Raw genomic sequence first — 26,813 nt, 5'->3', positions numbered from 1 at the left:
GTACCAGCACAAAAGCATCTCAAACAAAATAATAAACAAAACTGAAACAAGAAGAAGAAGAAGAAGAAGAAAAAAAAAAAGCCCTATGAAGCCACACGCATAACCAACAGAAAAACCCTCAAATGTTAAATTAGCTACAAACTTGTATCAAGAGAACAGTCGTGTTTTTCCTTGTCTCTACAAAATTCAAGTTAAAAGTTGGAATCACGCAGCCCCCATCAGTGCTAGTGTGAAGACAAGCCTCAAACTGAGGCCTCTAAAGTAAATGCTAAACAATTCCATAGGAGAAATTGCACTCAGGTCCCCAATCCCAGGGCTGGTCTGGAGGCGGGGCTCAGCTCCCTCGCACCCACCTGCTTTATTTATTTATTTATTTATTTATTATTTATTTTCTTCTCTTTTTGTTCTATGGAGAATAATAACCTTTACAGGAAAAATACTGTACAACTTTCTTGGTTTTTTTTTTCCATTTTGATTATTAAAGCCAAAACCAGTCGCATCCTTCCTGTTTGCACCAGAGTGACCGAGACCCTCGCCTCCAGCCCCCTGCCCCAGCTGTGCCTGCTTTGGACCACAGCCTCGATTCGCTGGAGGGTGGGCTGGGGCCTGAGTGTCACCAGACCCGGACCACAGCTCGGGGGCGGGGATGCCGCCTCGCTGCTGATTGCATGAGAGTCCCTCCATGTCCCTGTAGTGTCTGTCACCCATGCTGATGCTGACCGTCTTCGGCCCGCCCTCCCCCGAGTCAGGGGGAGGTCTTAGCTGCATTAGGGGGGCCCTGCCAGATGCTACAGGTGCCTGCCGCCCCGCAACCCGGTGACCCCCGCGGGGAGCCCCTGAGCAAACAAGGACCTCGCGTGTGGGCACCGAGAGGAGCGCAGGCCAGCGCAGGGTAGCGCTGCCACCCGGACACAGCACCTGCTATTCCCTGAACACCCGCTCGGGCAGGCCGGGAGGGCGCGGGCGGCCCGGAGCACCAGAGGGGTCCCCGCCTCTGCCCTGAGACGGACTCGGGGTCCGGAAGCACCGGCGGGGCCAGGGCGCCTCCCTCCCTGGGGCGGCCCAGCGGGGTCTGTACACAGGGGTTCACATACAGAGCAGTTCCAGAGGGGACTGGAGTGGCGCGGCAGCTAGGGTGACGCGGCGGTGGGCGCCGGGCCGGGGCCACCCAGGGCCGCCAGTGGGGTCCGCGCGCCCGCCTCGCCCGCAGCCTCAGGCAGCGACTCCTCCGAGTCGGTGCGCAGGTCCTCGTCGTCGTCATCATCATCTTCCTCGTCATCGTCGTCGTCCTCTTCGTCGTCATCCTCATCGTCGTCCTCGGCCTCCTCCTCGGGCAGCAGTTCCTCCTCATCGTCCTCCTGGGAGGACTCCCCAGCGGTGACGGTGGCAGAGGCGGCAGGGGCGGGCGCGGCAGGACCGTCGCGAGGCCCGGGGATGGTGGCAGGCGGGCCGGGGTCCCCCGTGTCCCCTAGTAGGCCCAGGCCCGCAGCCGCCGTCTGCAGGAAGAGCAGCGAGCCGGGCTCGGCGGCCAGCGTGAGCGAGCCGTCCAGGTTGACGGGCGCACCCGGCGAGGCCGCGGGAGGCTCCCCTCGCTCCTGCTTCTCGTGCTTGCGCTTGTGCGAGTCCATCTGCGACATGCCCACCACCGTGTGGCGGCAGCCCGGGTAGGTGCAGTGGAAATGCGAGCACTTGAGCTTGTACTTGCAGTCGGGCACGGCGCAGTCGGCGCTCGAGCTGAACTGGCAGAAGCCGGCGGCGCTGATCACGTCCTGCTTGCCGTGGTGCTTGCGGTGCGCAGTGACCTTGGTGCTGTCGGTGCAGCGGAAGCGGCAGCGCAGGCAATGGAAGTGCGTGCTGGTGCCCGAGAACGGGCAGTCGGCGAAGTGGCAGCTGAGTGTGGCCTTAAAGCGCTTGAAGTCGTCCAACACCAGGTTGTCCACGCGGTCGTGGTGCTGTGCGTGCTTGTACATGTGCGTGCGCCCGCAGAACTTGTAGCCGCAGTTCTCCCGAGTGCAGTGGTAGTGGGTGACCTTGAGCGAGAACTGGCAGGCCGTGTCCTTGCAGTCCTCGTAGAGGTCGAAGCGCCGGAAACCCTCCAGCATCATGCCTTCGTCCAGCATCTTGCGAGAGGAGGCTGTCTTCCTCCGCTTGCCAAAGGGAGACATGTCCTCGATGATCCAAAAGCGCTTTTTGGCCCCTGAGGCTGTCGGCATGGAGATGGTGTTCCCTAGGGAGGGGCAGAGAGAGGTCAGCGTGGAAAGGGTGCCCTTTTGGCAGCAGGGCCCACGTGGGCACCATTCCCAGGGTCACACCCACACAGGGCCCCTGATCCTGGCATGGTGGCCAGCAGACACCGCTTAGGCGCAACACCCTGGCTTTCCCCTGGCCGGGAGCCTCTCCCACAGCCCCCTTGGGAACAGCAGGGAGTCCCAGGCTTCCCCTGCCTCCTAGGTCTGCAGGATGACCACACAGGCATCCCGGGATGTGGTGGCTGCTTCCTGGCCAGTTTGGGTGGGAAGTGAGGACACATCCCAGTGCTAATTGAAGCTGAAGGGGAAGCTGGGAATCTAGGTCGGCAGAGTGTAATTACCCAAGTTGGACCCAGGCCAGGACGCCATCACACGCCTGCCTCTAATGAGGGACAGGCCGGCTCCCTTCCTGCCAGCTCACCAGTCTCCGGCTGCCTAACTGTCTGTGCAGGAGGACTTGCCTCCTGGAAGCAGGGATGCGAGTGCCCCAGGGCCTTGTGGGCCTGTGACTCCTTGCCCCTAGAAACATCTCCTCTATACCAGAAGTTTCTTTAAGGTTTCAGAGTTTTCTGCCTGGCCTGAGGCCTGAACTCAGGGGCTCAGTGGGGACCCTGCTCTCCGAGAGTCACCCTGGTCCTAGCCGGCTTCTCACAGAAGACTGTGGCCACAGGCCTCTCTCGGCCTTCCTGGAAGGCACCCGACAACATCCCCAACTGCCTCCTACTAGCTCTATCACACTGGGGAAGAGGCCACCAGCCCTGGCATTTTCCATCCCTCATTCCCCAGGAACAAAAGACCCCAGGCCTGGCCTTGCCCAGGGTAGATGGAGGCATCTTCTTCCCTGAGCCTTCCCAGGATGCCTGGCTCCCTACCACTCTTTTTTAAAATTCTGCAATAGCATACTGAAAAGAAGGCCCAATCACCCAGCTTTGGCAAATAAAGAGAAACCAAGGGCTGGGATGGATGGTGTGGGGACAGAGTGGGGTAAGGTCTAGAAATCTGTGGGGACAGAGCCCTGCAGCTTGAAGTCATGGGGCTTTGCCTGGCTCTGCTGGCAACAGAGCTTTCAGTGGCTGAACTCACTCTGTCCCGCTCAGGGCCACCACCCCGGGCCACCACCCTTGGGGATGGCACAACACCTGGCTCATAAAGTGAAGCAGGAGCTCATGGATAGAGACCTGGGGTGACCTTGTCCACCCAAGGAACAGGGCAGCACCATTCCCACGAGGGCACTGGTGTGGGGGCTGGGATGGCAAGAGTCATCTAGCACGAAGCACTGAGTGAGCCTGGAGGCGCCACAGATTTCTTCTCCCTGTTCAGCTTCGGCAGAGGGAGGAGGCTCAAACCAGCATCAGAACCCTCTGGACCTGGGGAGCTCCCAAGTGATTTGAGAACAGCAGGGCCCTCACAGGGCCAAGGAGGACAAGGATCTCACAGGTCACCCAGAAGGACCCTGGCAGTGGCAATCTGTTCTCTGCGGTATTTGGCTGTTAGGGGTGTGGGGTGGCCCTGCCCTTGGCTCTGCTAGCCACAGAAAAGGGTCCAGTCCTGGATCATAGCCTTGAGGATCAGTCGGGGTGGCAGATACTGGCAAGAAGGCATGTATGAGTTACCTGCAGCGTCCTGAACTAGGGGGGCGGCACTTTTTACTGGAGTTGGAGTGGCAGTGATGGGCGGGAAGCTGGGTGGGCTGCTGATGGGGTGGGCCAGGCCCTGGCTGGCTCCGAGAGTGGCACTGAGCAGAGAGTATGACAGACAGGACGGAGAGAAGAGGCATGGGAGGGGGGGGAGGGGAGGCCGGAGCACAGCCGGTGGGAAGGATGGAGTCAGGGGGGGCGGTGCAGCCCCACGAGCAGCCTCGTCACCAGACGCAGCAGGAGGAGGAAGAGGAGGAGGAGGAGGAACCGGGCAGCCTGGAGAGGGTGGAGAAAAGCAAAAAAACAGAACGAAACAAAGAACAAACAAAAAGAACCCAAATGAGAAACCCAATGGCTACAGCAAGTGCACTATGGAAACGCGTGGACAGATGAGCAGAGAGGTACGACAAAGATGGGGGGCAGAGGAGAGAGGCTGGTGGGTGGGGTGCGGGCGGAGGTCCCGGTCGGTAGGCACCAGGTGTCCAGGGAGGGCCTTGTTGAGGACAGGGCCGGGAGGCAGGGGCCTCTCCGGGGCCCTGGGTTCTGGACGGAGGCTGGGACGGAGGCCACGAGGAAGGCCGGCACAGGGTCTATGCTGCTTTCTCTGCGGCTAATGGGACAAGCCCTGGCCCCTCTCTAGGGAAACTGAAGTGATCTGGAGGTGGGCAGCAGGGAGGTGGGCGGAGCGGCAGGAGGGGCCTCAGTGACCAGTGCTGTACAGGCCAGCTGTTCTCCTGCACACCATCTCGTCCTTGGAGGCCATTTGACTAGCAACCTTCTGTCCCAAGAAAGACTCAGCAGCAGAGCTGGGCCTGGGAAGCAGGGGCCCAGCCGGCAAGGCCAGGCCTGCCACTCACCTGCGGCAGTACTCTCATTGCCCACGGGGGTGCTGGAGCAGCTGCGATCCATGGTGGACGACTCGGAGGAGGCGGCACCGGGGCTACAGCCGGTATAATCCAAGCCCTCATCCGTTTCGGCATCCATCAGGCTCGGGGGACCCTGAAAGGAAGTGGAGGGGCCCTAAGAAAGTAGCCCACGGTTCTTCGGGCACTTGGGGCAACATGACCTTGCCCCTGGTAGCAAGGACAGTTGTGCCATATGGCCTAGGCTCTCACCTGGGAGGGGGGCACCCGGTCGAAATTCTTCCCCAGCATCCTTCGCATGTGTTTCCGGGCGTGCGAGGTCATCTGGTGCTTGAGGAGAAAGGAGAACTGGCACGCTTCCCGGATACAGTGGAAGTGACTGTTCACCTGGTTGTACTTGCAGCCTGCGGATACAGCCACACAGCATGAGCCTCCCCAGAGGGTGTGCTAGGGACAGGGGTGGTGTGGTTCGGAGGCAGACGCCACCTGGGGGAAACGTACTTTCTCTAAGGGAATACCAGCTCATGTAGCCAGCTCATCCCAGGAAGCCCAAGTCTGCCGGGCTAGCTGACTCCTAGGCCCCCCTCTGGCTTGCATGGGGGCACATGGCAGGCTTGCCTTAATCGCTTACCCCGGTCACGGAGAGGCCACAGCTCCAGGGCCAGGGACCTTCGGGAAACTACCTCTCAGCAAGACACCTGTCCTCACCCTTCTCTGGGGCAGACCTTGTTTAGATCAGCTGGCCTCCACCCTGCCTCCAACCCCCACTTCCGCTCTGCTCTAGGCTGCAAACAAATAGAGGTGGCAGGACCTAAGGCATCAGCTAAGGGCAGGTGAGGGCCTGCCTGTTGCCATGGTATCGGGCTGGCCAGGTGTCTTATGTCATCTCTCAGCTTTGTTTGGCCTCAGCTACTTCTAAAAACACCAAAAGTTGAGTAAATAAGGGCAGTCCAGAAGCCTTGACAGCTGTAAGCTGAGCCTGGTCCAGCAGAGGCCAGGTGGGACAACTGCCACTGGGGTCACTGGCCCCCTGCAGGCCACGGGTCCTCTCTGAACTAATCCTTGAGGAAAGGTTTGATTTCCTTCCCTCTGGCAGTTAACTTGGAGTGTCTCACCCTTGGCCTACAGAGGGGTTAGAGTGCAGCTGGCCGCAGCCTCCATGGACTCCCCAATCCCTGCTACCATGACCACGGGACCACGGGACCACGGGACCAGAAGAGGCCTGGCCTGGAGACATCGCCTCTGCCGACCTGCCACTCATCTTCCGGCTTCCAGACTATTCCTAGGAGATTCCTGCCCTACGCCTACAGGTCCATAGAAGTCTGCCTCATGCTGGGCTTGAGGGTAGGGCTCTGCTCTCTCCCTGCACGCCTAGGGCTCTTCCTACAGGCACCGCCCGCCCCATACCTTGGGCCAGTTGAGTTGAGCAAGAAAACCTGCCCCAGAGACACCTGTCACCAAACTCGGACACCTGTCACTGGCAGCCTCTGGCTCCCCTGCTCACCAAGTCCTCTAGCAGAGCTCAGAATCTACCTGACTGCGGGTTGCTGGCACTAAGAGCAATTGCAAGCATATGTTAAATGCTTTAAAAGAGGACAAACTCAGCTCATTTTGGACAAAACAAGCTCAAAACGGGAGAGCTTGCTGGACGCTCAAGTCTTCCCTGTTCACCCTATTCAAGGAAAAGGCGACCAGCCACGCCCTGGATGCAGGGGTGTGGCCCAGGGTGCTGGGAGGGGCCAGTCCTTGCGGCCACTCTCGCCCTCTTCCTGGGATTTCTGGGCTGATGCTTTACCACTAGTCTGACAACACCTGGCCTACGACATCTGTGATATCTCTCGTAGATCATGGGGTTGCGGGGGGTGGCGGCAGAAATGAGTACCTGGAGAGATGGCCCAGGCTACCAGGACCCCAGGGATCAGGGCCACAGTGCTACCTACTGGAAGTCCCTGCCCAGCCCTGGCCTCAGGTACCTGGTCTTCCGCACTCCTCGCGCTTGGTGAAGTATTTGAACCCATTGGCCGCCCGCCGCTCTGCTTTCTCGTGCTTCTTTATATGCCATGGCAGCTTGGTGGTAATGTTGGTGACAAAGTAGCAGCCCGTCCGGAGGCAGTGGTAGTGTCCCCGCATCCGGAACTCACAGTGCTACAGGGAGGCAAGGCGTACTTGTGTCAGCTCAGTCAGTAACATCTGTGGGCTCCTGCTTGTCTCTGGGCCATGGAAGGTTCTTAGCGCCTGTGTTCTTCCATGCTCAGAATTAGAAAACGCAAAAATGTCCGCTTTGTCACTCCATTAAAACATCCTATCTGGTAATCTTGTCGTTCTTTGCTCATGCCACACCCAGAGCAGACATCACTAATCTATTTTCAAGTTCATTCCTGTATGACCAGACCTAGGCAGACATCACTAATCTATCCTAGCAGTCTTTTACCTGTGACTTCTCAGGCAGCCCCACGTAGCAGTCTTAGGACTAGGCCTTTAAAGTAAACCTGAGCTGTCCTTTTTGTCTAGGCATAGACTGTTCTATTTCTTTATCCAGTGAGCCTATTTTAATATTCTAGGCCTCCGGGGAAAGGGGACATAGCTATTTCCAGGATGAACATGAATGATGTCAAACACACAGTGGCTGAGATAGCATTTAGTCACCACTGGGAGTCAGGCCTGAAATGACAACCCTCACCAACTGAGCATCATCAGTCTGGACCCCTGCCCAGGAGCCTCTAGGGGCTCCGGGGACAGGCAGTGAGTGTCCTTTCCAGGGTCTGCTGCAGGCCAACTTAAAAATGGTGTGAAAAGTAGAGTCTCTGCCAGGAGGAGCTTGCCGTGGGCCTTGGGCCCCCACTCCACCCCCACCCCCGCCCTCCTCACTGACCTGGTTAGGACACAGACACTGTAGAGAGTAGTAGGCAAACTGGTCTCGCACGTTCACCAGGCTGTTGCTGGGGTTGATGTGGTCCAAGCAGTGGGACTCGGCCTTGCCCGAGGTCTTGCAGACGTACTTGCAGTTCCCGAAGAGACAGTGGAAGTGGAACTTGCTGGCATATTTGCAGTCTGTCGCCAGGCATGGATCGCTAGAAGGAAACCACAGCCCAGAAGGTCATTGGCATCTCAAGCCCTCCCGCTAATGTCCTCACTTGGCTTGTGTTAGGGTTCCCTTCTCAGTCACCAGGGGTGTAATCAAGGGGAATGCAGGGGGTCACCCTCCTGCTCAACTGAATGATTCAGCTAGAGACTACAGATCCCAGCATGCATCCCTGTCTCCTTTTGGGAACTCTTGCCTGGTACATGGGGATTGCCATATGTAGGGTGCTCGGAGCAGTGCATGCTGGGACATGTAGTTTCCAAGGCCACACCTCAGGATTAGAGATAAGTTGACTGCAATAACGTCTTGGGCATAAAAATAATGGATAGTGTTGCCAGTCCTGGCTGGATGCCAGAAAGAGCTTGGCTGGTAAGACATGGCACTGCCGTGGATGTGGCTGACTGACAGACTGCAGATGGGTGGGCAGCCCTACCAGGAAGTGCCACTACTGTGGGGTGTGAGCAAGTGGTAACATGTGCCTGGTGTCAGTTCCTGCTAAGGCTCACAGCTGCCGGGACATCCCAGGGTCAACTGGGGCCTACGATGGCCCCTTACCCAAAGAACCTAGGAACCTGGGACGGGATGGGGGCCGGCGGAGGTGTTGATGCGTGGGGAAGAGCTGGACCACTCACTAGTGTCTGTGAGGGTTGGGTGCCAGGGAGCGGCAGCCGTGGCTGGGAGCCCCAATCTGCAGAGGGCTGTGGGGAGGTGTGGTCTCCAGACACTGAACCCACAGTGGGAGCTCTGGCCAAGTTCCCTAAACTAAGGAAGCTAACCATATCAGGGAAGGGAGGGAGGGCAGGGGACAGGAGAGGGACCAAAGAGCACTGACCCTTCCATGCCATGGGCCCAGCCCCCGGTGCTCAGAGAGGGAGGACAGCTGTTACTCAGGTGGTATAAATAATCCAATTTATTACTTTTTATTGAGAACAGGAAGCCACACACTTTATGATACAAAGTCACCGTTCTCGCCGCAAGAAGCCACCACCATTAAGTGAAGAAGGTCCCTTCCACCCCTGACCACTGTGTAGGTCTGGAGGGGCCTAGGCCCTGTTCCCTATTCATTCAGCCTGGGTATGCACCTCAGAGTTGGCCAGCAAGGTGGCCCAGAGGGAACGCATAGCCTTTTCATAGGCCCAGAAAACTTCCTGAGGAACCCCTGTCCCTAAGCCAGTCCCTGCAGGATCCCCATGGACCACTGGAGCTAAGGCCACTCGAACGCTTGCCCCCCCCCCCCCACTGGCTACTCAGTACAAGTGTACAGCTGGACAGCTAAGTCCCAGAGGCTGGGGACAGCAGTGTAACTCTGCAGGGTGAGGAGCAGGGCCTCCTTGCTGCCCTGGCTACACCCACTCCCAAGACACGGGGACAGGTGCCGGCTCATGAAGGGACTCACTTGTCCTGGAACTGGAGGAACCCGGGTTTGACCTGAGGCTTGGCGCTCTCTAGAGACGTCGTCGCCAGGGGCGAAGTGGGCAGGTGAGGCACTGACGAGGGAATCTGAGGCATCTGGGGTATGGTGGAAGCCAGCTGCTTCCAGGCGAGCAGGGTGGGGGTGGAGGGCACGGAGACGGGGCTGGGAGTGGGCCCCTCCAGGGAAGATCCAGGGACCATGGTGCCAGGAGGTGCTGGTGAGGACGAGGGCGCTGAGGGAGGTTTGGTCTCCGCAGCAGAGGCTGGGAAGGGAGCCTCTGTAGTTCCCTTCGCTGCTCCTCCCTCTGTCCGGAAGTGGAAGCTACGGGAGGCAGAAGAGGTGTCTCAGGACATCAGTCAAGAGGACCCACCGCCAGGTCACTTCTTCCCTGCCTGAGCACGCTTGTCACCTCATGTGACCCTATCACAACTCAGGGGCCTAGGAGCTCTACCTCATTCCCACCCTGGACTCGGGAGGTCTCCCATGACCTTACCTGAGCAGAGGAACTTGAGAACCAACTGTAGATCCCACTGTCATTCTGAACCTGGGCTAGACCCTAACTCCATCTTTCTACTGCTGACTTGTGTCCTGAGCTCCCTCCCTACACTGGGGCTGAGTGTGAGAGAACAGGCCTGTCTCATCAGGCCCCTCCCCTTAAGGGAGCACGCTGAGAGTCACGGGGAGGAGGACTCTCAGTGTTTGGTAGGCTCTGGTGCAGCAGCTGGGAGGAAAGCCCGACATGAGGCCTAGAGATGTACGGAGTACTGTCACAGGCAGCGCTGGCTGGCATTGCTTTTTATCTCCATGGAAATCACAAAGTCACTGCAATTCATTAGGTCAAAGGAAATAGAAAGGTCTTCACCCAGGAGCCCCGCCCTGGATCCAAACCAAGTCTTTCTAGCCGGGCCCTGGCCTTTCTAAGTACTCTCGGGGGCTGGGGGGGGGGGCACCTGTGCAGGGCTGCTGGCCCCACTAGGCCTGGCAGGTAGCAGCTGGTGCTCGGGGTCTGTGTGCAGGAGGGAGGGAAGCCTGCCCCGTGCCTTGGGTAGGGCCTATGAAGATGCCAGGTCTGTGGCTTAGTAATAACTGCACTGGGTACTGCTTGGAGCGTGGCTAGGGGCCTGCGCTACTTCCATCCCCAACCAGGCCCAGGGCCCGGCAAGGATGGGGCTGTTTGAAGGGTCACCCTTACCCTTTCCACCCCCCAGCCCCTCACTCACTTTGCATGCTTGATGGCCCCGTCCAGGGTGCTGAAGAGCGCGCCGCACTCCTCCACCACACAGTGGAAATGGGTCTTGTGGAGGAAGTCGCACTGGGCATCACAGAAGTCCTTGGTACCAAACCTAGTCAAAGGAGCTCACCAGTTAGAGGGCCTCTGTCAGAGGTGGGGCTCTGGCCAGCAGGTGGGTGAGAGCAAGACCCTCTGCGCCCCCACACCGTTCTCTGTAGAGCCCTCACCTGCGGAGATAAACCTTCCAAGGCTCTGACAGCTTCTCTTGAACAAGCGCCTTCACAGCCTTGCCCACGAAAGGCGAGGACTCCGCAGCGGGGCTCCCCTCCACTTCTGTCTTGATGTTCAGCAAGTTGCCGAGGCCGGGGTTGCCCTGAGACATCTGTAAGGACAGAGGTGAGCTTGGAGCTGGGGGAACTTCAGGACAGACAGTGCCTATCCTCCTGACTGCCGGAGCCCTGTGGGTGCTGGGAGCAGAGAACACAGGTACCCCTTTGGCCTTGGCTAGAGAGGAGGCCCACCTGAAAGACTGTGGCTCTGGTCCCCTGGAGGCAGGGCCCCAGGTAGCACACTAGCCTGCTGCTGGAGCAGCTGAGGCTGCTGGAGCAGCTGAGGCTGCTGCTCAGGGCGCCCACTGCAGCCCATTTTCCCCTCGCTTGGCCACTCCCTGGTCATTCCCCTTCCAGAAGGTATTCCAAAGAAATGCAGGCGGAGGGATGGGGGGGGGGGGCTATGAATTTCTTGAGAACAGAAGCCACCCAAAGGAGGGTAAGGCAGACTCATGGGGTGAGAGCAAGCAGGTTCACCGCTGCTGCTAACGTGGGAGAGGAGCTGGTAGGCTTCTGAGGAAGGACTGTGAGGGAGCAGGGGGCAGTGACCAGAGGTGGGCAAAGGACAGCAGGAGAGCAAGCAGGAGAGGGCAGGCAGCCAGCCATCGACGCTGGGGCTGCCGCACCGACGGTGCCCAGCTGGAGCCCACCCACCACACGAGGTCCAGCCCAGACCCCGCTCCCTCTTCAACCCAGTCACTTGTGTACAGTAACCAAATTAATCTTGCTGCAGTCAAATTTATCATGTGAAGGGGAAAATATATTTGAGATGATGTATAATTTACAAAGACCCTGCATTATTTAAAATAAATGTTCTGGAGCGACCTCTCCGGAAGGCGTCCGAGACCATTACTCAAGCCGAAAAGTGGGAATTGATGCTTTGCTCCCAATTTAGTGCCCCTCCCCCACCCCTTTTTAAACAAACAAAAATATATAAAATAAATAAATAACATTAATAACTGAGGGCCAGAGAAGTTAGAGGGTTCCGGAAAAGCTTTTGGAGCCCTCCATCCGAAGGGAAAAAAGGTGTCAGGGGCTGAAATATATTTCTTCAGCCAGTTCATTAAATTAATTTGTAAGCAGTGGCTCTGAAATTATATTCGATGAAAAATGGCCTCAAAATTTAAATGGTACAAACTCATCTTATTAGAGGGAAAACATTAAAAAACAAACACATCCCCCCAGCCCCCCAGCACAGCTTTAATTTCTCTGGGTGGGGGAATGCGAGGCGTGTGATGGATGGTTCTTACCTTATTCATAAGCGAGGATAAAAGAGATGAATTTGCCGGGACTGCGTGGCCATTTGATTCATTACTAGAACACACAAACCAAGGGGCTTCAACTCAGACATCCGGGGCCAGATCCGGAGGCCCCTCCCTCCCAGCCAGTCAGCCCAGGCTCCGGGGCTTTGATTTTCTGCTGTAACTGGGCACCGGGAGAGTGAACCTGGACAGGAGGGTGAGCTCAGGTCCCCAGGGCTGGCTGAGAACACAGGCCCAGGCCACCTCTCTGGGGCCCAGGCCAGCTCCTGCAGGGCCTTCTCTGGCCTTGCCTCACCTGGGCTCCTTCACAGTCAGGTCTAGACTACGGTCTTGGGAGGCCTCGTGGGGGCCGGGGGTGCCAACACTGTCACCGGGCTCCTGCTTCACCTGGGCCTGGGGGAACTTGCTGGGGGTGGGCTGCTGCCCACTTCCTGCAGGGGAGGGGAGGGAAGATGGGATCAGAGGGGTTCATGTTCATAGAGGCACAAACTCTGATGCCCCCACCCCCACCCCCGAAGGAAGGGCAGCGGGCTGGATAGGCAGGGGGGCCCCAGGAGGACTAGCTGCTGGTCAGCGATTCTTCCCACTGACGTGATCACTTGCGACGTGTACCCCTGTGTGGCAATTCTTCAAGTGATAATTATTGCAAAATTATGTCAAAGTTGTCCTGGCTTAGGGCCTCCTGGAGGAGGAGGGTGGGGGGCTGGGAGGGGGCCTGGGCGGGGACAGGGGCCCTTCATTTCCTCCACCAACTGTCACAGTCGATTTGCGGGGCTGCCGCTTAAGCTTTTATTAAAGACTCCGTTAATGCTGAGGCAAAGTGGCAGATCTGGACTGGGAGCGGCCCCTCCGTAGTCCCTGCCCACTGTTGCCGGGGCGACAACTCCGTCCGCACTGAGCATGCCTGAGGAGGGCATCTGCTGTGTCAGGGCTATCAAGGCTGACGGCCAATCAGGGTGGTTCAATCTATGTGACCTCTCCGTCTGTCAAGCTGTCCGGGGCAAAGACTCCAGGCCTGCCCAGGATGCCTGGCTGGGTATGAGGGGGAGCTTGGTGGGAGGAGGCCACAGGAGGCTGGCGGGGCACGGGCAAGGGAAGTTGCTGACAGGACAGTGTCCAGTGAGCCTTGCTCCACAATCCCCAAGTGACTGAAATATTAATTTGCCCCAAGGCACCACAGCTTACAGAGAGCTGCTCCACAGACAGCGAGTGACATTTTATTAAAAATAAAGGGAAACAGCTCCCCTCCCCTTTACCTGACCTTTCTTTTTTGGGGGATGAGGGGAAGAAATTTTTCTAGGGAAAAGAAATACCCTGGTAGTCTGGTAGCAGCCTTCTGTGGCCCTACCCGCAGGCCCTTGGCTGGAGGAATGGAGCTACAGCGAGACTCCTCCCAAACTTGGAATGGAAGACAGGGAGGGTTCCAGACTGGGCCATGGGCCTCTCGCTGGGATTGGAGAGGACTTCCTCGGGAGTTCACACTACAGTAGCTCCTACAGTCGCCTACCCTAGGCTCCAGAGAAAAAGCACAGGTCCCTCCCGCAACTAGCACCCTCAAGAGATGGGATCGGAGCCCCACGTGGGTGGGAGGGACCCTCGGCCTTGGCTGACTTTTGAGACGGTTTTGGACGGGAGCAGAGCATGAAGGCTGCTGAGGCTATGCCTGGGGGGCAGGTCTGTCCCTGCCCCAAGAGCTCCACAGGGTGGGGCTTATGTCTGTCCTCAGCATCCAGCTCAGCAAGTAGCCAGCGAGCCACTCTGGGCAAGCACAGTGGTTGCTGAATGAGTGAAAGGAGCCATATCCAGGTGTGAGCTGAACTCTTTCCAGGAATCCGAATAGCACTGATTACCCTCTGAGGGGCAGGGAAAACAAACAAACAAACAAAATAATAAAAACAACCTCCCAAAGAAAAGGAAGAGGAGGGAGGAATAAGAGAAAGGGGCAGAGGGAGAAAGCCCGAGTCATCTCTTGGTCCCCGGGGGTGCTGTCCAGGCGTGGGCTGCAAATGCCCACACCCTGGGCTCATGCTCCACTCTGTGGCAGCTAGAGAAGACCCAAGAGAAGAGGGGACTTGGGATAGCTCTGCTCAGGGACTCACTGGTGACAGAGCCAGTGAGACTTGGGAGCCATTAAGACACCCAAGCGCTCAGAGACAGGGACTATAGACCCGCTCCCCATATAGAAAAGCAGAGGCACAAAGTCCCTGGGTGTGTGGCCAAAATGAGGGACCCCCAAAGAGAAAATCAACAAGACGGAGACAGAGAACAGGCCAAGAGAAAGAGCTGCTGAGTGGGACACAGCGGCATGGACCGGGCAGACACTCTTCCCAGCCTGCCCTGGGCTCGTCAGTCTGAGTACCGGGAGTTGCCAGCTTCCAAGTGTGCTTGTTTACTGGGCAGGGCCCAGCCTGCTCACCTGGGTCAAAGGTGGCAGAGGGCTTGAGGGCGGCCGCAGCCAGTCTAGCCATCATGGGTGAGATGAGGCCTTTGCTCGCAGAGATCCTTTCCATGATGGAGGCAGGGGGCACCGGGAGAGAGGTGGCAGCCGTGGGGGCTGAGTCTCCAGCTCCAGAAGCCACCAGAGATGGCATGTCAGGGGTTGCTGAAGTTGTGGCCACAGAGGACATGGCGCCCAGGAGCCCCGGAGATCCCACAGGCAGTGAGGTGCTCCCACGGCCAGGAAGGAGAGGGAAGTAGGGTGCGGTTGTGGGTAGGCCTGAGTTGGAGAGGGCCAACGCTAGGGGGATGGACCCAGGCAGGCCCTGAGGCAGCAGGCCCGCCATCTTGCTATTGGGAGGCTTGGTGGCACTGGGTATGGCCTCAGCCGTGGTGGCAGAAGCTGCGGCGGCGGCGGCCAGGGACGCGGAAGATTGCTGGCTGGTGGGGGAGGCACTCAGGCTGGAGTTCTTGCTGCTCAGGGCAGAGAAGTCCACGAGGTCGTCGTTGCTGGATTCCTCGTGCTCCGTGTCCTTGGCACCCAGCAGCGAGGCTGGCAGCCCCAGGGCGCCCGAGGAGCGGACGTGCCTGCGCTCGTGCTTGCGCTTGTGTGAGGTCATCTGGCTGGTGGAGGTGAAGGTGAACCCGCAGCCCGCGCGGATGCAGTGGAAGTGGTTGGTGGCCTTGCTGTACACGCAGCCCTCGTACTTGCACTCCTCGTACTTGTAGAACTTCTTGAAGCCGTCCTTGGCGTACGCGTCGTCCTTGACGTGGTAGCTCTTGTGCTTCTCGATGTCACACTTGTTCTTGAAGGTGAACGTGCAGCCCGGGCGCCTGCGTGGGACATGGGGACACTGACACGGGTCTCGTGGAACCCAGGGGAGGCCCCGCCCTGACGGTCCCCTGCTCCGGGAGGGATGGACCCTCGGGGAGGGGAAGACTCGGGCTGGACAGCCGGGCAGAGCCACCAAGCAGCCCTGCCTCCTGCCTCCACTCCCGGGAGGAGCAGGGCCCCGCCGGTGCCTCTTCCGGCCTTCAGTGGGCCGCTCACTCACCTACAGTGGAAGTGCGTGGTCTTCTGTCCGTAGAACTGACAGTCGGCTGTGCCACAGTCCTCGGTGGCTCGGAAGCGCTGGAAGCCGTCGTTGATGAGCTGGGTGTTCTTCTTATGGAAGTTCTCGTGGGTCATCACGTCCGAGGTGCTCGTGTACACCTTGTTACATCCCACCTGCACAGGCCAGAACGTGGTCAAGGGGCGCAAGCCTGATCCTCCCAGGCCAACCAACTCAGTGTTGTGGCTGGAGCCAGGGCTCAGGGGAGCTCAGCACCTCCAAACCTCAAACTCCTCAGGTTGACCCAGGCTCTGAAGCAAAGACAACCTCCAGTGACCTTCCAGCCTTCCCCAGGAGTGACTGAGATCTGTCTGCAGAGTATCAGGCTGTCTTTGGACCCAATATACTTTCAGGCCCAGATGAGGGTCCCATCTTCTCGAGAAATTAGGTTTGGGGTCCTAGTTGGTGGCTCTATCTCTCTAAAGCCTTGGGATTGGACAAGAGCTGGACCCTGGAGGTCACCTTTAGCTCTGGGGCTTCCTTAGTGGATGGCTCCTGGGCACGGGGCCCTCCCACCCACTGCAGCTGGGCCAGGCAGACAACGTTGCCATATTGAGTAAAAAGCATTGTCTCTGAGCACCCTCGAAGGCTGGCCCATGCCAGTGTCTGCACCGTCTCAGGCCCAGAGGGTGGCCCCCCTCCCCTCACACCAGGTTGTTTCACGGAGGCCATAACAACTCCTGACAAATACGGGGGAGGCGTGCGGGCTGCTATTTGCAACCCCAAGTTGCTTCTCCTGGGCTTGACACCTTGAAAAAGCCCAGACTCGGTGTGGCATTAAAACAAAGAATTAAACAAAAACCTCTGCGGGAATCATTTGCAACGCTGCTCTTGGTGTTAAAGCCCAAAAAATGTCGGTCTATATAAACAGCTCACTGAATTTCCCCCACGCCAAGTATGGCAACAGGGACGGCCCCACCCTGGCCACCAGACACTGCCGACATCTGAGCTTCTGGGGCTCTACTGGCCAGCCACCCCTGTCCTGGATCGCCAGCAGGGCCCTTGACTCCGCAGGCGGCGGCTCAGCGGCCGGCCCGGCAGGCACCTGCATGCAGTGGTAGTGGGTGCTCTTCCCGTTGAGGTGGCAGCCGTGGTAGTAGACGCTGCAGTCGTCCAGCGGGCTGAAGCGCATGAAGCCGTGCTGCAGGGAGTTGTCGCGCTTCTTGTGCATGTTGTAATGTCGGATCACGTCCTGCTTACTTGTGAACCTCTGCCAGGAGAGAGCACCAAGTCGGCAGAAGCCCGTGCCCCCAGTCCGCGTGCCAAGAGTGCTTGGACCAGGGCTGGCCCTAAGGCCCTCGGGTCACCCTATAAATAACCCCGCTCGGGGTCAAGGCAGCCCAGACTGCCCAGCCAGTTCCCGGCACCCTGGCCCTTGGCGGGAATAATTCCAAAGACTCAGGAACCACAGTTCCTTCCCTGACCTCTCCTGAGGCTCCCCATGGCCACACCCAGGAGCATAAAGACGCACTGGGCTAGCCCATCGGGCCGGGGCTCTGGTGGCTGATGACACATTCTACCTAGTGCTCAGTGCACAGGCTGAGCAGGCTGGACGGAGGGAGCAGCCCGTGCAGATGGCCCAGCACTACCTCTTTGCCAGCTCTGTACTTGCCAGTAGCACTGAACATGGGATCTCAGTGTTTCATCTTGAAAATGAAGCAGTGAGACCAACCCTTGCAAGTCCCGGAAAGACCGTTAACTAAGGGTGCAAACCAATGGGTATGGCCCCGTCCTTGCTACACTCCCAGGGAAAGGGATTTGCACCACTAAGACGTCAATGGCTGCTGCAGACACCTTACTGCTTGCTTGCTTAGCAGGAGCCTGGGAATGCAGACTGCTGGTCTGTGCTCTCTGCCGGTATACCCATGCGAAATTCAGATAGCTAGTGGAGGACCCTCCTGTTCCCACCTACTTCCAGCAAGAATCTATGCTGGTGGGTGAGCAAAGTGTGGCCCATACCTGGTAGTTGCACTCTGGGTCCAGGCAGTGATAGTGCTCTCGGTACTGGTAGGCGCAATGGATGTGGCCACAGTGTTGACTCCCTGAGAACCTGAAGAGGAGTGAGAGGGTCAGTCCCCTGAAGGGACTCTTCAAGAACCCAGGTCTGAACAGCTATTTGTGCCTGGGCCCTGAGGATGTTCTTCTGGGGTTTAGAGGGCCTGGGTGGCAATACAGAGGGACAAGGGTGAAATGGCAGAGGCTGGGAAAGCCAGGGCCAGGAATCCCAGGCCTACCAACCAAGCTGCCTGACTGCTAGCACTGGCCTGGAAGGCAGCGCCAGATGGAGCAGAGGTCAGGACTCAGGTGGGGACAGCATCAAGTTGGAGTAAGAGACAGGGCAGAGGGGAGACCTCGAGCCCATGCAAGCAGTGGTTCAACCATCCCCCCCACCCCCACATCCTGCCAGCTCTGACCAGGGAGGGGCCCCCAGCTGGGCCAACCCTGGGATGTTATGAGAGGTGTTGAAGGCTCTCTCTCTGTGTTCTGGGCTTTTCCTGACACTTGAAACAGTCCAGAGTTATGAATTTTTAAAGCACGGCATCTGTTTGGCTTCCCGAGGCAGGGGGCTGACTTTCCAGTCAAGTGCACGGCCAGGAGCCCTGGACCGCTGGCCCCAGAATGGACGCTTTCTGGGCCTGGATGAGCCAGAGTGTGGTTCTCACAGCCTTGGTGATGGCCAGACGGGGCCAGCCACTCTGGGGAAAGCCAGCCATAAGAGCCCGGGGGAAGGCACCTCATTCTGCCAGCCTGTTCCCTTCCGTGGTGATGCACTGTATGGGGGGTTGGGGGAAGAAGCCCCACCACACAGGGAAAGCCACAGGCAACCCACATTTCAATGGAAGCTGCCAAAGGGCCATCTGCTGAGGCACTCAGAGTAACGACGGTGATAACAATAAAGAGAAGACAGAGGGTGGAGAGGAACATGGAAGACCACAGGAAGACAGATGCCGCCAGGGCGTGACCCCTGACACCTGTCCCTTGAGAGGCTCGATTTGGCGAATGTGTGGAGATGGATCTTCATCTGCCAATCCTACCTCCTTTAGGATGGATCTCAAGTTCGGGCTTCATCAGAGTCCCCCTCCCCCCCTCCCGACCCCCCTCCCCCCAACCCTGGGATCCCAGCAGGCCATGGCAGGAGAATGACTATTTCCCTCAACCCCAACAGCTCTACTGCGATCTGCACTCTATCCAAGGCCCCACATGAAGGCAGGACCCAGGTCGGCGGTAGAGGGGCCCCCATCCTCACCTGTGGCAGACCTGGTACCAAGCCTTTTCCTAGAGCCCTACTTGGGTTATAAGTTGCCTAAGGACTGTGTGGCCTGCACTATCACAGAAGGGAGGATCTGAGATGGACACAGGAGCAGCCTCTCTGGGGAGGTTAGACAGAGAAAAAGGAGACGTGGAGAAGGCGGCCTCTTGGCCTTAGGGACGAGCTAATACATAGGTGGTCCCAGAGTCCTTGGGCACTCCTGGCTTTCCCCCCCGACCTCTGTCCACAGGCTCCTCCCCAGGGGCCTACCTGGCAATATATTTCTGGTAAATGTTTACATCTTCGGTGACAGCTGGTTTATCTGTGGGCAATCCGTTCCTGGTAAGACACACAGGGAGGGCACAGCCGATTAGCGGATGGGGGTGGCTTCAGGCCCCAGGAGTGTCTGATGGGTAGCTCCCTGCCCTGGGCCCTGGTTCCTCTCTCCTGGGCCCTGTATCATTCTAAGGCACTCAGGGTGGTGTGGAAAACGTGTGTTGGCAGAAGCCCAGAGGAGCTCAGTTAGCCCACCTCTGACAGGAGTGTGCTACCCTGAGCAGGTGGGGCTGGAAGGCCGGCCAGGCCTACAGTGAGCCTGGGTGGAAGCCAGGGCCTGAGGCCCCCAGCAAGCAATGAGAATGAGTGGGGTAAAGGCTTAGGAGAAACACCGGGCAACGGAGAGGCAATGGAGGGGGCAGAGGAGGAGGACAGTGCCAGACACCCGTGCAGGGCAGCCGTACTCATTTCCCCACCCTCAAACCAAAGGGTACAGACCGGATCTGCCCGGTTCACAGCTTCCAGGACCTGGAGGCCCCACACTGCTATAGCAGAGGAAATGGCTTGAGGGACAGGTGTCATTTGGCCTTACAAGACCCATTGTTTTGTCATCCAGGCCAATCTTCTATCCCTGGGTTACGGTTCCCACCTAACCCCCACCTAACTTCCTGCTATTTCCATGGACCAGGCTCTGAACCAGAAGCCAAGGCCGCCACCTGGACCCCAGCCCCCACTCCTACCCCAGAGTGAGCTGTTTCTTCCAACCACAGCCTGCATTCAGCCCTTGTGGCAGAGGGCAGAGGGCAGAGGTCACAGCAGCGGAGGTTAGTAAACAAGGGATGAACAGAGGTTGTGTGACAGTGTAAGGGTACATAGGAGATGTGTCATATGCAGGTCTAAGATCAGTGCAAGAGCACTGGATGAGGGCACAAGAGCAACTATGTGTGTGTGTGTGCGTGTACATGTGTGCACATGCATGGCAATCTGGTTACACAAGTAGCTGTGTCCACCACAGGTAAGGGGGTCGACCTCCCTATCCAGTCTGGCCCTCCAGGGTTCATGCAGGCAGTGGGGGCGGGGGGCTCCTTACTTGACAGTGGAGACAGTTCCCGTGGTGATGGAGTCTGTTTTGGAAAAGGTTGACTTCAGGTACTCGGGAGTGTTGAAGGACAGGGAGGCAGGCGGTTCAGGTCCCGGCCCAGGGGCGCTGGGAGCGCTGGGCACACTGGCGAGGGGTGTAGAAACCAAGCTGGGGGTAGGCGGAACCTTGGTAGGGCCTGGCTTCTGGATGCCCCGAACGTCGTACTTGGATGGGCGCCCCACCTTGCCTGTCTTGAAGGCAATGGCCCCGCCCATGTCAGGGCTGCCCTCCCCTGGTTTAAAGAGGTGCAGGTACTTGACGTTTTCCAGGTCATACTTGGATGGCTTCTTGTATGTGCTTCCGTTCTGAGGCCTCAGGTTCTCACCCGTCTTCAGTTTGTGGATGAAGAAGTCATACTTGGAAGCGCGGGCTACCAGGTTCTGCATCTGGACACTGCTGTGTGATGGTAATGGCAAGATGGTGGCCTTGGTTTCCAGGTGGGCTGTGTTGCTGGGTAGCCGGAGGCTGGGCAAGGGGCCCACCACCTCCTTGCCGGCCCGGTCCTCAGCCTTGCTGCCATGGGCGGGCCAGGGAAGTTGCTCGCCAGCCTTGAGTTTACGGATGTATTCCTCATATTTGGAGAAACGTGCCCGCTTGCTGAGGGTATCCTCTGAAGTAGGCAACATGGAAGAGGCAGCCGCCTCAGGGGTGGAGCCTGCATGGGGCTTCTCAAAACTGAGCTTCCTGGCCAGCTCATCCCTAGTGTTCTGGTCGTCATAGCCAAACATGCCGAGGAACTCCGTCATGGTGGAAGCAGCATAGTCCCTCAGAGAGGAGGCTTCTCCTACAGGGGAAAGAGGGGTGTGTCATTTCTGGAGGGAGCCGGGGAGAAAGAGACAAGAAGCCCCTCTACCTTGAGCCCCCACCCATGGAGGGAGGGGACCAGTGTGGGGTGGGGCGGAGCAGGACATGATCTATGGACATTTGGCTCACTTGTTAGGTTTTACGACTCTTAAATTAATTTGTTTTAAAAAAAAGTAATTAATACTGGGGTAAAATAAAACGAGTTCATCAATGCCAGGAAAATCAATTTCCTAAATGTTCTGGCCGATGGCTTTTCAGTACATTAAACAAAGTTTCATAAATGTCTCCGCTCTCTCGCCTTGGCCTAATATGAAAGAGAAGCCATTTTACTGGAAGTAAGGCAAGATCCCGACCTGCCTCCTGAGGTGGGGGCAGTGGTCACAAGGAACAGAACAGGTAGGGTTGGGGACCACTAACTAGACAGTTAGGAGGGACCCCAAAGTAGAGGGAGTCACTGTGAGTGGGCGGCTGAGTTCTGCCCGGCTGGAGGATCACGCCTAGTGCCTCACGGATCCCCTGAGCAGATGAGTGGCCTCAGATGCCTCAGAATCTGGCCTCTTGACCAACCTCCCCAAACTTTCGCCCAATAACAGAGCGGAGTAGAGGCAGGGACTATGTCAGTGTGTCTACTCAGACTTAATCAGTGCCTACCACCACCACTCCAGCCAGAATTTGTATCAAGGACAAGTCCTTCAAACTTCCTGGTCACCTTGCAGATCCTCTGCTCACATATAAGGGTGGGTCACCTGGGAGTGTGAAGATCAGAGCCTTGCTGGATCCAGGGCAACAGGACTGAGGAAAGTGTGTCCATGGCCCCCACCATCCATATCCAACACTCTGAGAATTCCTCTCTCTCTCTCTCTCTCTCTCTCTCTCTCTCTCTCTCTCTCTCTCTCTCTCTCTCTCTCTTTTCCTCCCTGTCTCTCTCTCCCTCACATAAGGACACACATACATATGTACAACACACATACTCTCATATACACATTCACAGACACAATCTCATATACACTTACACACATACCCATAATAGTGTGCCCACATGTATACACATTGAATATTTATATACACACTAAATTCATATCCCTAGATACTTTACCCAGTTCTACAGATACACACATACACAATCCCCAAGCCCCACACCCAGGGACCCGGGACAAGCCTCAGCAATGCTGGAGGAAGTGAGCCCCTCACATTGTCTCTTCCACATACAGTCTGTCAGCACAGCAGATGGACAGTCCCCAGCATACACCAAACTTCTGCTCTACACCTGCGGTGGACCACTCCCAGCATCCAGGTCGGGTACACACAGGCAAGTGAGCTAGAAGAGCCCGGGGGCTTCCTGTTTTACCTTCTCTCATGTTCTCCCCACCTGAGCACACTCAAAGCAACCAGGTTCCAGGCTAGAATTCCGAAGAACACAGCCAAGGGAAGGCGTGATCAGAGGGGACTCCCGACTCCCTGCAATGCTGCCAGCTCTAGGAGTCAGAGAGCGTATCAGAAGGGAGCTGATATGGAGCAGTGTACCCTAGCAGGAGACAAAGCCCAGTGGAAGAAGCGGCTCTGAACCATATGGGGGGCAGTGGGACCCCACTAGGCACAGAAGAAATCAGACCTTCCTCTGGCACCCAGAGTAACTCAAGGAGCTTAGAGACAATTGCCTTGGCAAGCTGATGGGTCAGCACAAGCCTGAGCTCCAGACACACAGGTTGGGGGCTGGCCTGGGAGTGGGCTCTGGTTGCTGGATGAAGTGGTTCAGGGACCAGGGAAAGGGGCTAAAAATAGCTAGAGGCAGCTGAGGCCTCACTATATATGGCAGAGAAACAGAAGGCTCTGAAGGGCAGGCAGCATTGAACAGGGAGGGGGCCAGCAGGGGTCCCACAGACAGCCAAAGTCCGGGGGAGCCAAGCTCATGGTGGGCAGATGAGGCTTGGGCTAAAGACGCAGTGTGCCCAGGGCTGAGAGGGGCCCAGGATCGAGGCCTGGGGCGGCAGTCGCAACAGTCCACACCCTGCTCCTGGGAGGAGGGGGAGAAGACCGGAGGAGACTACCTGGTGGCCCTGGCCATGGGTGGAGCCGGGTGTGGGACGAGGGTGTTGAGGGACAGCAGCCCTGCGCTATCCCTCTCCTCTCCTCAGGCCCAGCACAATCACCTTGTGTCTGGCACCAGCAAGGGCTTTTCCTATCAGAGGAAACTGAAGGTCACACTTTTCCTCATTGATCTTGCAATGTTTGTTAATTACTCTGTCACTGATGTGGCGAAGGATAATTAAACAGCTCTGTTTATATCTTATATGCATAATTATGTGGCTGCGCAGGGCTCCCCGCACAGGGAGGAGATGCGCCCCTCGCTGCAGGGGGAAGGGGCAGGGGAGCAGGCAGGGGAGGTGCGGGGCTCCAGGAATAAGCCTAGGAAGGGTCTGGGGACTAGAGCCAAGGCCCCAGTTCGCGGGGCTCCAATCCAAGAGGAGACCCCTCTCCTGTCTGAAATGCCAGGCCAGCCCTCCCCTGGAGCAGAAACAGGGAAGGCGGCCGTGTCCTAAGGACAAGGAGACACTGATGAAACCAGGCCTCTGCTGTCTTGTGGGAAACAGGTCGGCCAGAGGAGCATGTCCAGGGCAGCTGCATGTTGAGGGGATCTGCTGGCTGGGCTGAGCCAGGCTCGTGGCTCTGAGACACCCTGCTTCAGGGGGCAGGATGGGACACGGGGAAAGAGACAGGGTGGGGTGGGGGCACAAAGCCCTTTCTAGACATCTCATTAAGCTACCAAGAGAGCACTTGGAGCTGAGAACTCATGCTGTTCATGCTACTGCTGACACAAGCCCCATGCCATGGCCAGGTAGCACAGCCCCAAACAGGCTCTGCAGGTTTGTACAGTCACCGGTGTACCCACCATCCGCTCATTCATCTATCCAGTCTATCTGTGCACATGCCCACCTGCCCCCATGCGCTCAAAGCCCCACTGCTAGCAGCTCCCCAAGGCCTACTCATATTCAAGAAGCTGCCAGTTCTGTCCTGCCTGTCCCCACCCCATCTCTCCAGTTCTGTCCTGCCTGTCCCCATCCCATCTCTCCAGTTCTGTCCTGTCTCTCCCCCACCCCATCTCTCCAGTTCTGTCTCTCCCCCACCCCATCTCTCCAGTTCTGTCTCTCCCCTACCCCATCTCTCCAGTTCTGTCTCTCCCCCACCCCATCTCTCCTATTCTTGCTAGGTTGGATAAGGTACCAGTGTTTGGAGGAATAAGAAAGAATTCCCTGGATATACCACCTTTGCCTGCTGGGCCTCTCCAGGGAACTGGGCCCTCTTCCAGCCTTCACCCTCCCTTCCCCCATGGCCAGACACACACCTGAAGCCTGCTTGGCACTGGGGCCACTGTCCTCCTTCGAAGCCGTACCATCTGAGTCCTTCTCCTCCAGTATACTGCTATCCTTTGAGGGCTCTTCTGTATGGTCTTCTTCATCGCTGCAGCCCTGTGGCTGGACCATGTAGACGCCCTCTGGGGGCAGCTCCAGGCCCTCACGGGCAATGCGCCCCAACACTGGTGGGGGTGCAGGCTCTTCGCTATATTCCCCATTGACCCATTTCTCAATCACTGCCCGCCTCTTGTCTTCTTCACTTCGGGGAGCCCGGGCCACTCCAGACTCAGGGCCACTGCGCTCTTTGTCCCGGGGACGTAGTGGGCTACCTTCAGCTTGGGAGCTAGCCTCTGCTCCCTTCTCCACGACCACCTGTCGGCTCAGCTTGGCACAGATGGCGTTGAGCTTCAGGCCGCCTTTGCGCTTGGCTGCCATTGGAGGCTTGCCCGCAGGTGGGTCGGTGCACCGGGTGCCTTCAGCTGCAGGGATGGAGGGGCACGGAGGTGAGAGGCCTGCACACCAAATACAGCCACCCCCAAAGCAGTTCTCTATCCCCCCGACAGACCACAGTTCTGTCAAACTGCCTGAGACCACCGGGCCTGTGCCTATCTCCTGGATGAGCCTGGGCGGGTGCTCCGGGCCTGTGCCTATCTCCAGGATGAGCCTGGGCGGGTGCTCCGGACCTGTGCCTATCTCCTGGACGAGCCTGGGCGGGTGCTCCAGGGCCGGACTCACAAGTGCTCTACCTTCACAACTGCACACAGCACCCGACATGAGCGAGGCGGTTTTTCGAACACAAGAATTCCTGTGCCCGGTTCCCGAAACAATTTCCTAGGCTTGCCTGGCCCGGAAGTAGCCCCTCTGTGAGGGGGCATGTCCTTTGACACAGGAAAAGAAGGCAGGGCAGGTGAAGGGTTGGTATGCCATAAGGCAACGCTGTGCTGCTGCCAGCTTGGCTCTACTTCTGAATGTTCTACCTCACCACGGGTCCCTGGGGAAGAGTCGGCCGCAGCCAGCTTCCAACCTGTGCCAACCTCCCGCCTTACCGACCCAGCGGCTCTCGGCTGGCACCTCCCCTCCCTGAGTACCTTGTTCTCTGGCAGCTCTTCTGCCAGATCAGGTCTCTGGCTCTGCCCCCATCTCTAGTTCCCACTTCGGCCCACTGAATGGCAGGGCTCTTCTCCTTGGCCACTCGGGGGCCCTCCCAGGCCTCCCCCCCCCCCCGTCAGTCTCCTCTGCTTTTCGCATCCCCACCCCACATGAAGTCTGGCCATTTCCTATGGTTGCTTCCTTCCCACAGACCTCAGTGAGGGGCTACCCGAACCCAGCTCCTCGGAGCCCTGCTACGGCCACTCTTCTTGTCTTAGGACCTCCTTCTTCCCTTTAGTTCTCACAGCCCTGGAAGTCTACTTCCGAACCCAGAGGACGTGTTGGGACTTCAGTGAGGAACCAGCTGAAGCCACAGGTCCTGGGCTTAATCTCTGACGACAGCCACTGAGCAGCCGGAAAGGCTAGAGAAGCTGCTGGAGTAGCGGCCATCCCCTCGCACTGCTGAGCCTTGTCCTCCGCCCTCGTCAGGCCTCCCAGGGTCTCGGGCACCCTGGCCGGGAAGGCTAGCAAGGGCAGACACACATACACATCTCCATCCCATGTATCAACCTGTCAGCTGTCCACCATGCATTTGGTGAGATCCTACTCTGTGTCAGACCTTGTGGTGTGGCCAGACACAGGCCGGCGGCCACATGGAAGGTCTCTACTCACAGTACCTCTGCATCTAGGGATTCCATAGCTCTTTCCAGGGAAACTGGCATGTCCCGTATGGGTCAGGGTGAGGGGCTCTGCTCAGGGCTGTGACGGATGATGATCAAATACCATGAAAAGCTGTACCTCGAGAGCCCACCTGTGGCTACATCCATGTCTGCCTAGAGACCTCACGCCACACAAAGATAACTGTTTGGACTTGTTCCTGCAGATTAACCACCCTTCAAATACACAGTTCTCAGTGAACCCAGATCCTTGCCTTGTCACAAGCTGCTGATATGTATGCTCTTGTCCCCGAAGGGACGGGGTTATACCAGCCTATTCCACTGCTACAGAAAGGCCTGCTCAGTCTTGTCCCCATATTCCTAGCTCAGGGGTCATGGTTTCGGGGCCTTTGGCCCCTGCCCAAGCCAATGCCCGTTCTATTCATGTTTGTCCACAGCACCAGGTCTGTGTTGTCCAACACAAACCCAGAGCACCCACATGTGGATCCTCTTTGACACTCAGTGACACCCCATCCCATTTGACACTCATGGTCACACCCCATCCCACTTAGCCTGTGTGCAGACCATCAGGCTCTAGGATAACACATTACTTTCAGCAGCATAGCAGG

At 57.7% G+C, this 26,813-nt stretch overlaps 1 protein-coding gene across 2 annotated transcripts in view; it reads right to left on the bottom strand.

The window, feature by feature from the left end:
- Window positions 1-60: 60 nt before the first annotated feature.
- Casz1 (castor zinc finger 1) overlaps window positions 61-26,813 on the bottom strand; it is a 147,343-nt gene continuing 120,590 nt past the window's right edge. For both annotated transcript variants that reach the window (XM_059255386.1, XM_059255385.1), the window contains 17 exons: window positions 24,430-24,918; window positions 20,232-21,066; window positions 19,136-19,204; window positions 17,575-17,665; window positions 16,661-16,825; window positions 15,559-15,731; window positions 14,484-15,337; window positions 12,363-12,498; window positions 12,056-12,119; window positions 10,704-10,858; window positions 10,466-10,588; window positions 9,228-9,566; window positions 7,622-7,820; window positions 6,723-6,894; window positions 5,002-5,153; window positions 4,744-4,885; window positions 61-2,227 (listed from right to left, as the gene is read on the bottom strand). In XM_059255386.1, the coding sequence (XP_059111369.1) occupies window positions 1,131-2,227; window positions 4,744-4,885; window positions 5,002-5,153; window positions 6,723-6,894; window positions 7,622-7,820; window positions 9,228-9,566; window positions 10,466-10,588; window positions 10,704-10,858; window positions 12,056-12,119; window positions 12,363-12,498; window positions 14,484-15,337; window positions 15,559-15,731; window positions 16,661-16,825; window positions 17,575-17,665; window positions 19,136-19,204; window positions 20,232-21,066; window positions 24,430-24,918 (5,255 nt within the window). In that variant the 3' untranslated portion in view covers window positions 61-1,130. The remainder of the gene's footprint in view (window positions 2,228-4,743; window positions 4,886-5,001; window positions 5,154-6,722; window positions 6,895-7,621; window positions 7,821-9,227; window positions 9,567-10,465; window positions 10,589-10,703; window positions 10,859-12,055; window positions 12,120-12,362; window positions 12,499-14,483; window positions 15,338-15,558; window positions 15,732-16,660; window positions 16,826-17,574; window positions 17,666-19,135; window positions 19,205-20,231; window positions 21,067-24,429; window positions 24,919-26,813) is intronic.

Source organism: Peromyscus eremicus, chromosome 2 (genome assembly GCF_949786415.1).
Source record: "Peromyscus eremicus chromosome 2, PerEre_H2_v1, whole genome shotgun sequence".
Taxonomy (NCBI): Eukaryota; Metazoa; Chordata; class Mammalia; order Rodentia; family Cricetidae; genus Peromyscus; species Peromyscus eremicus.
Note: the sequence above shows the minus strand (reverse complement) of the source record. Positions and strands in the feature narration are given on the sequence as shown.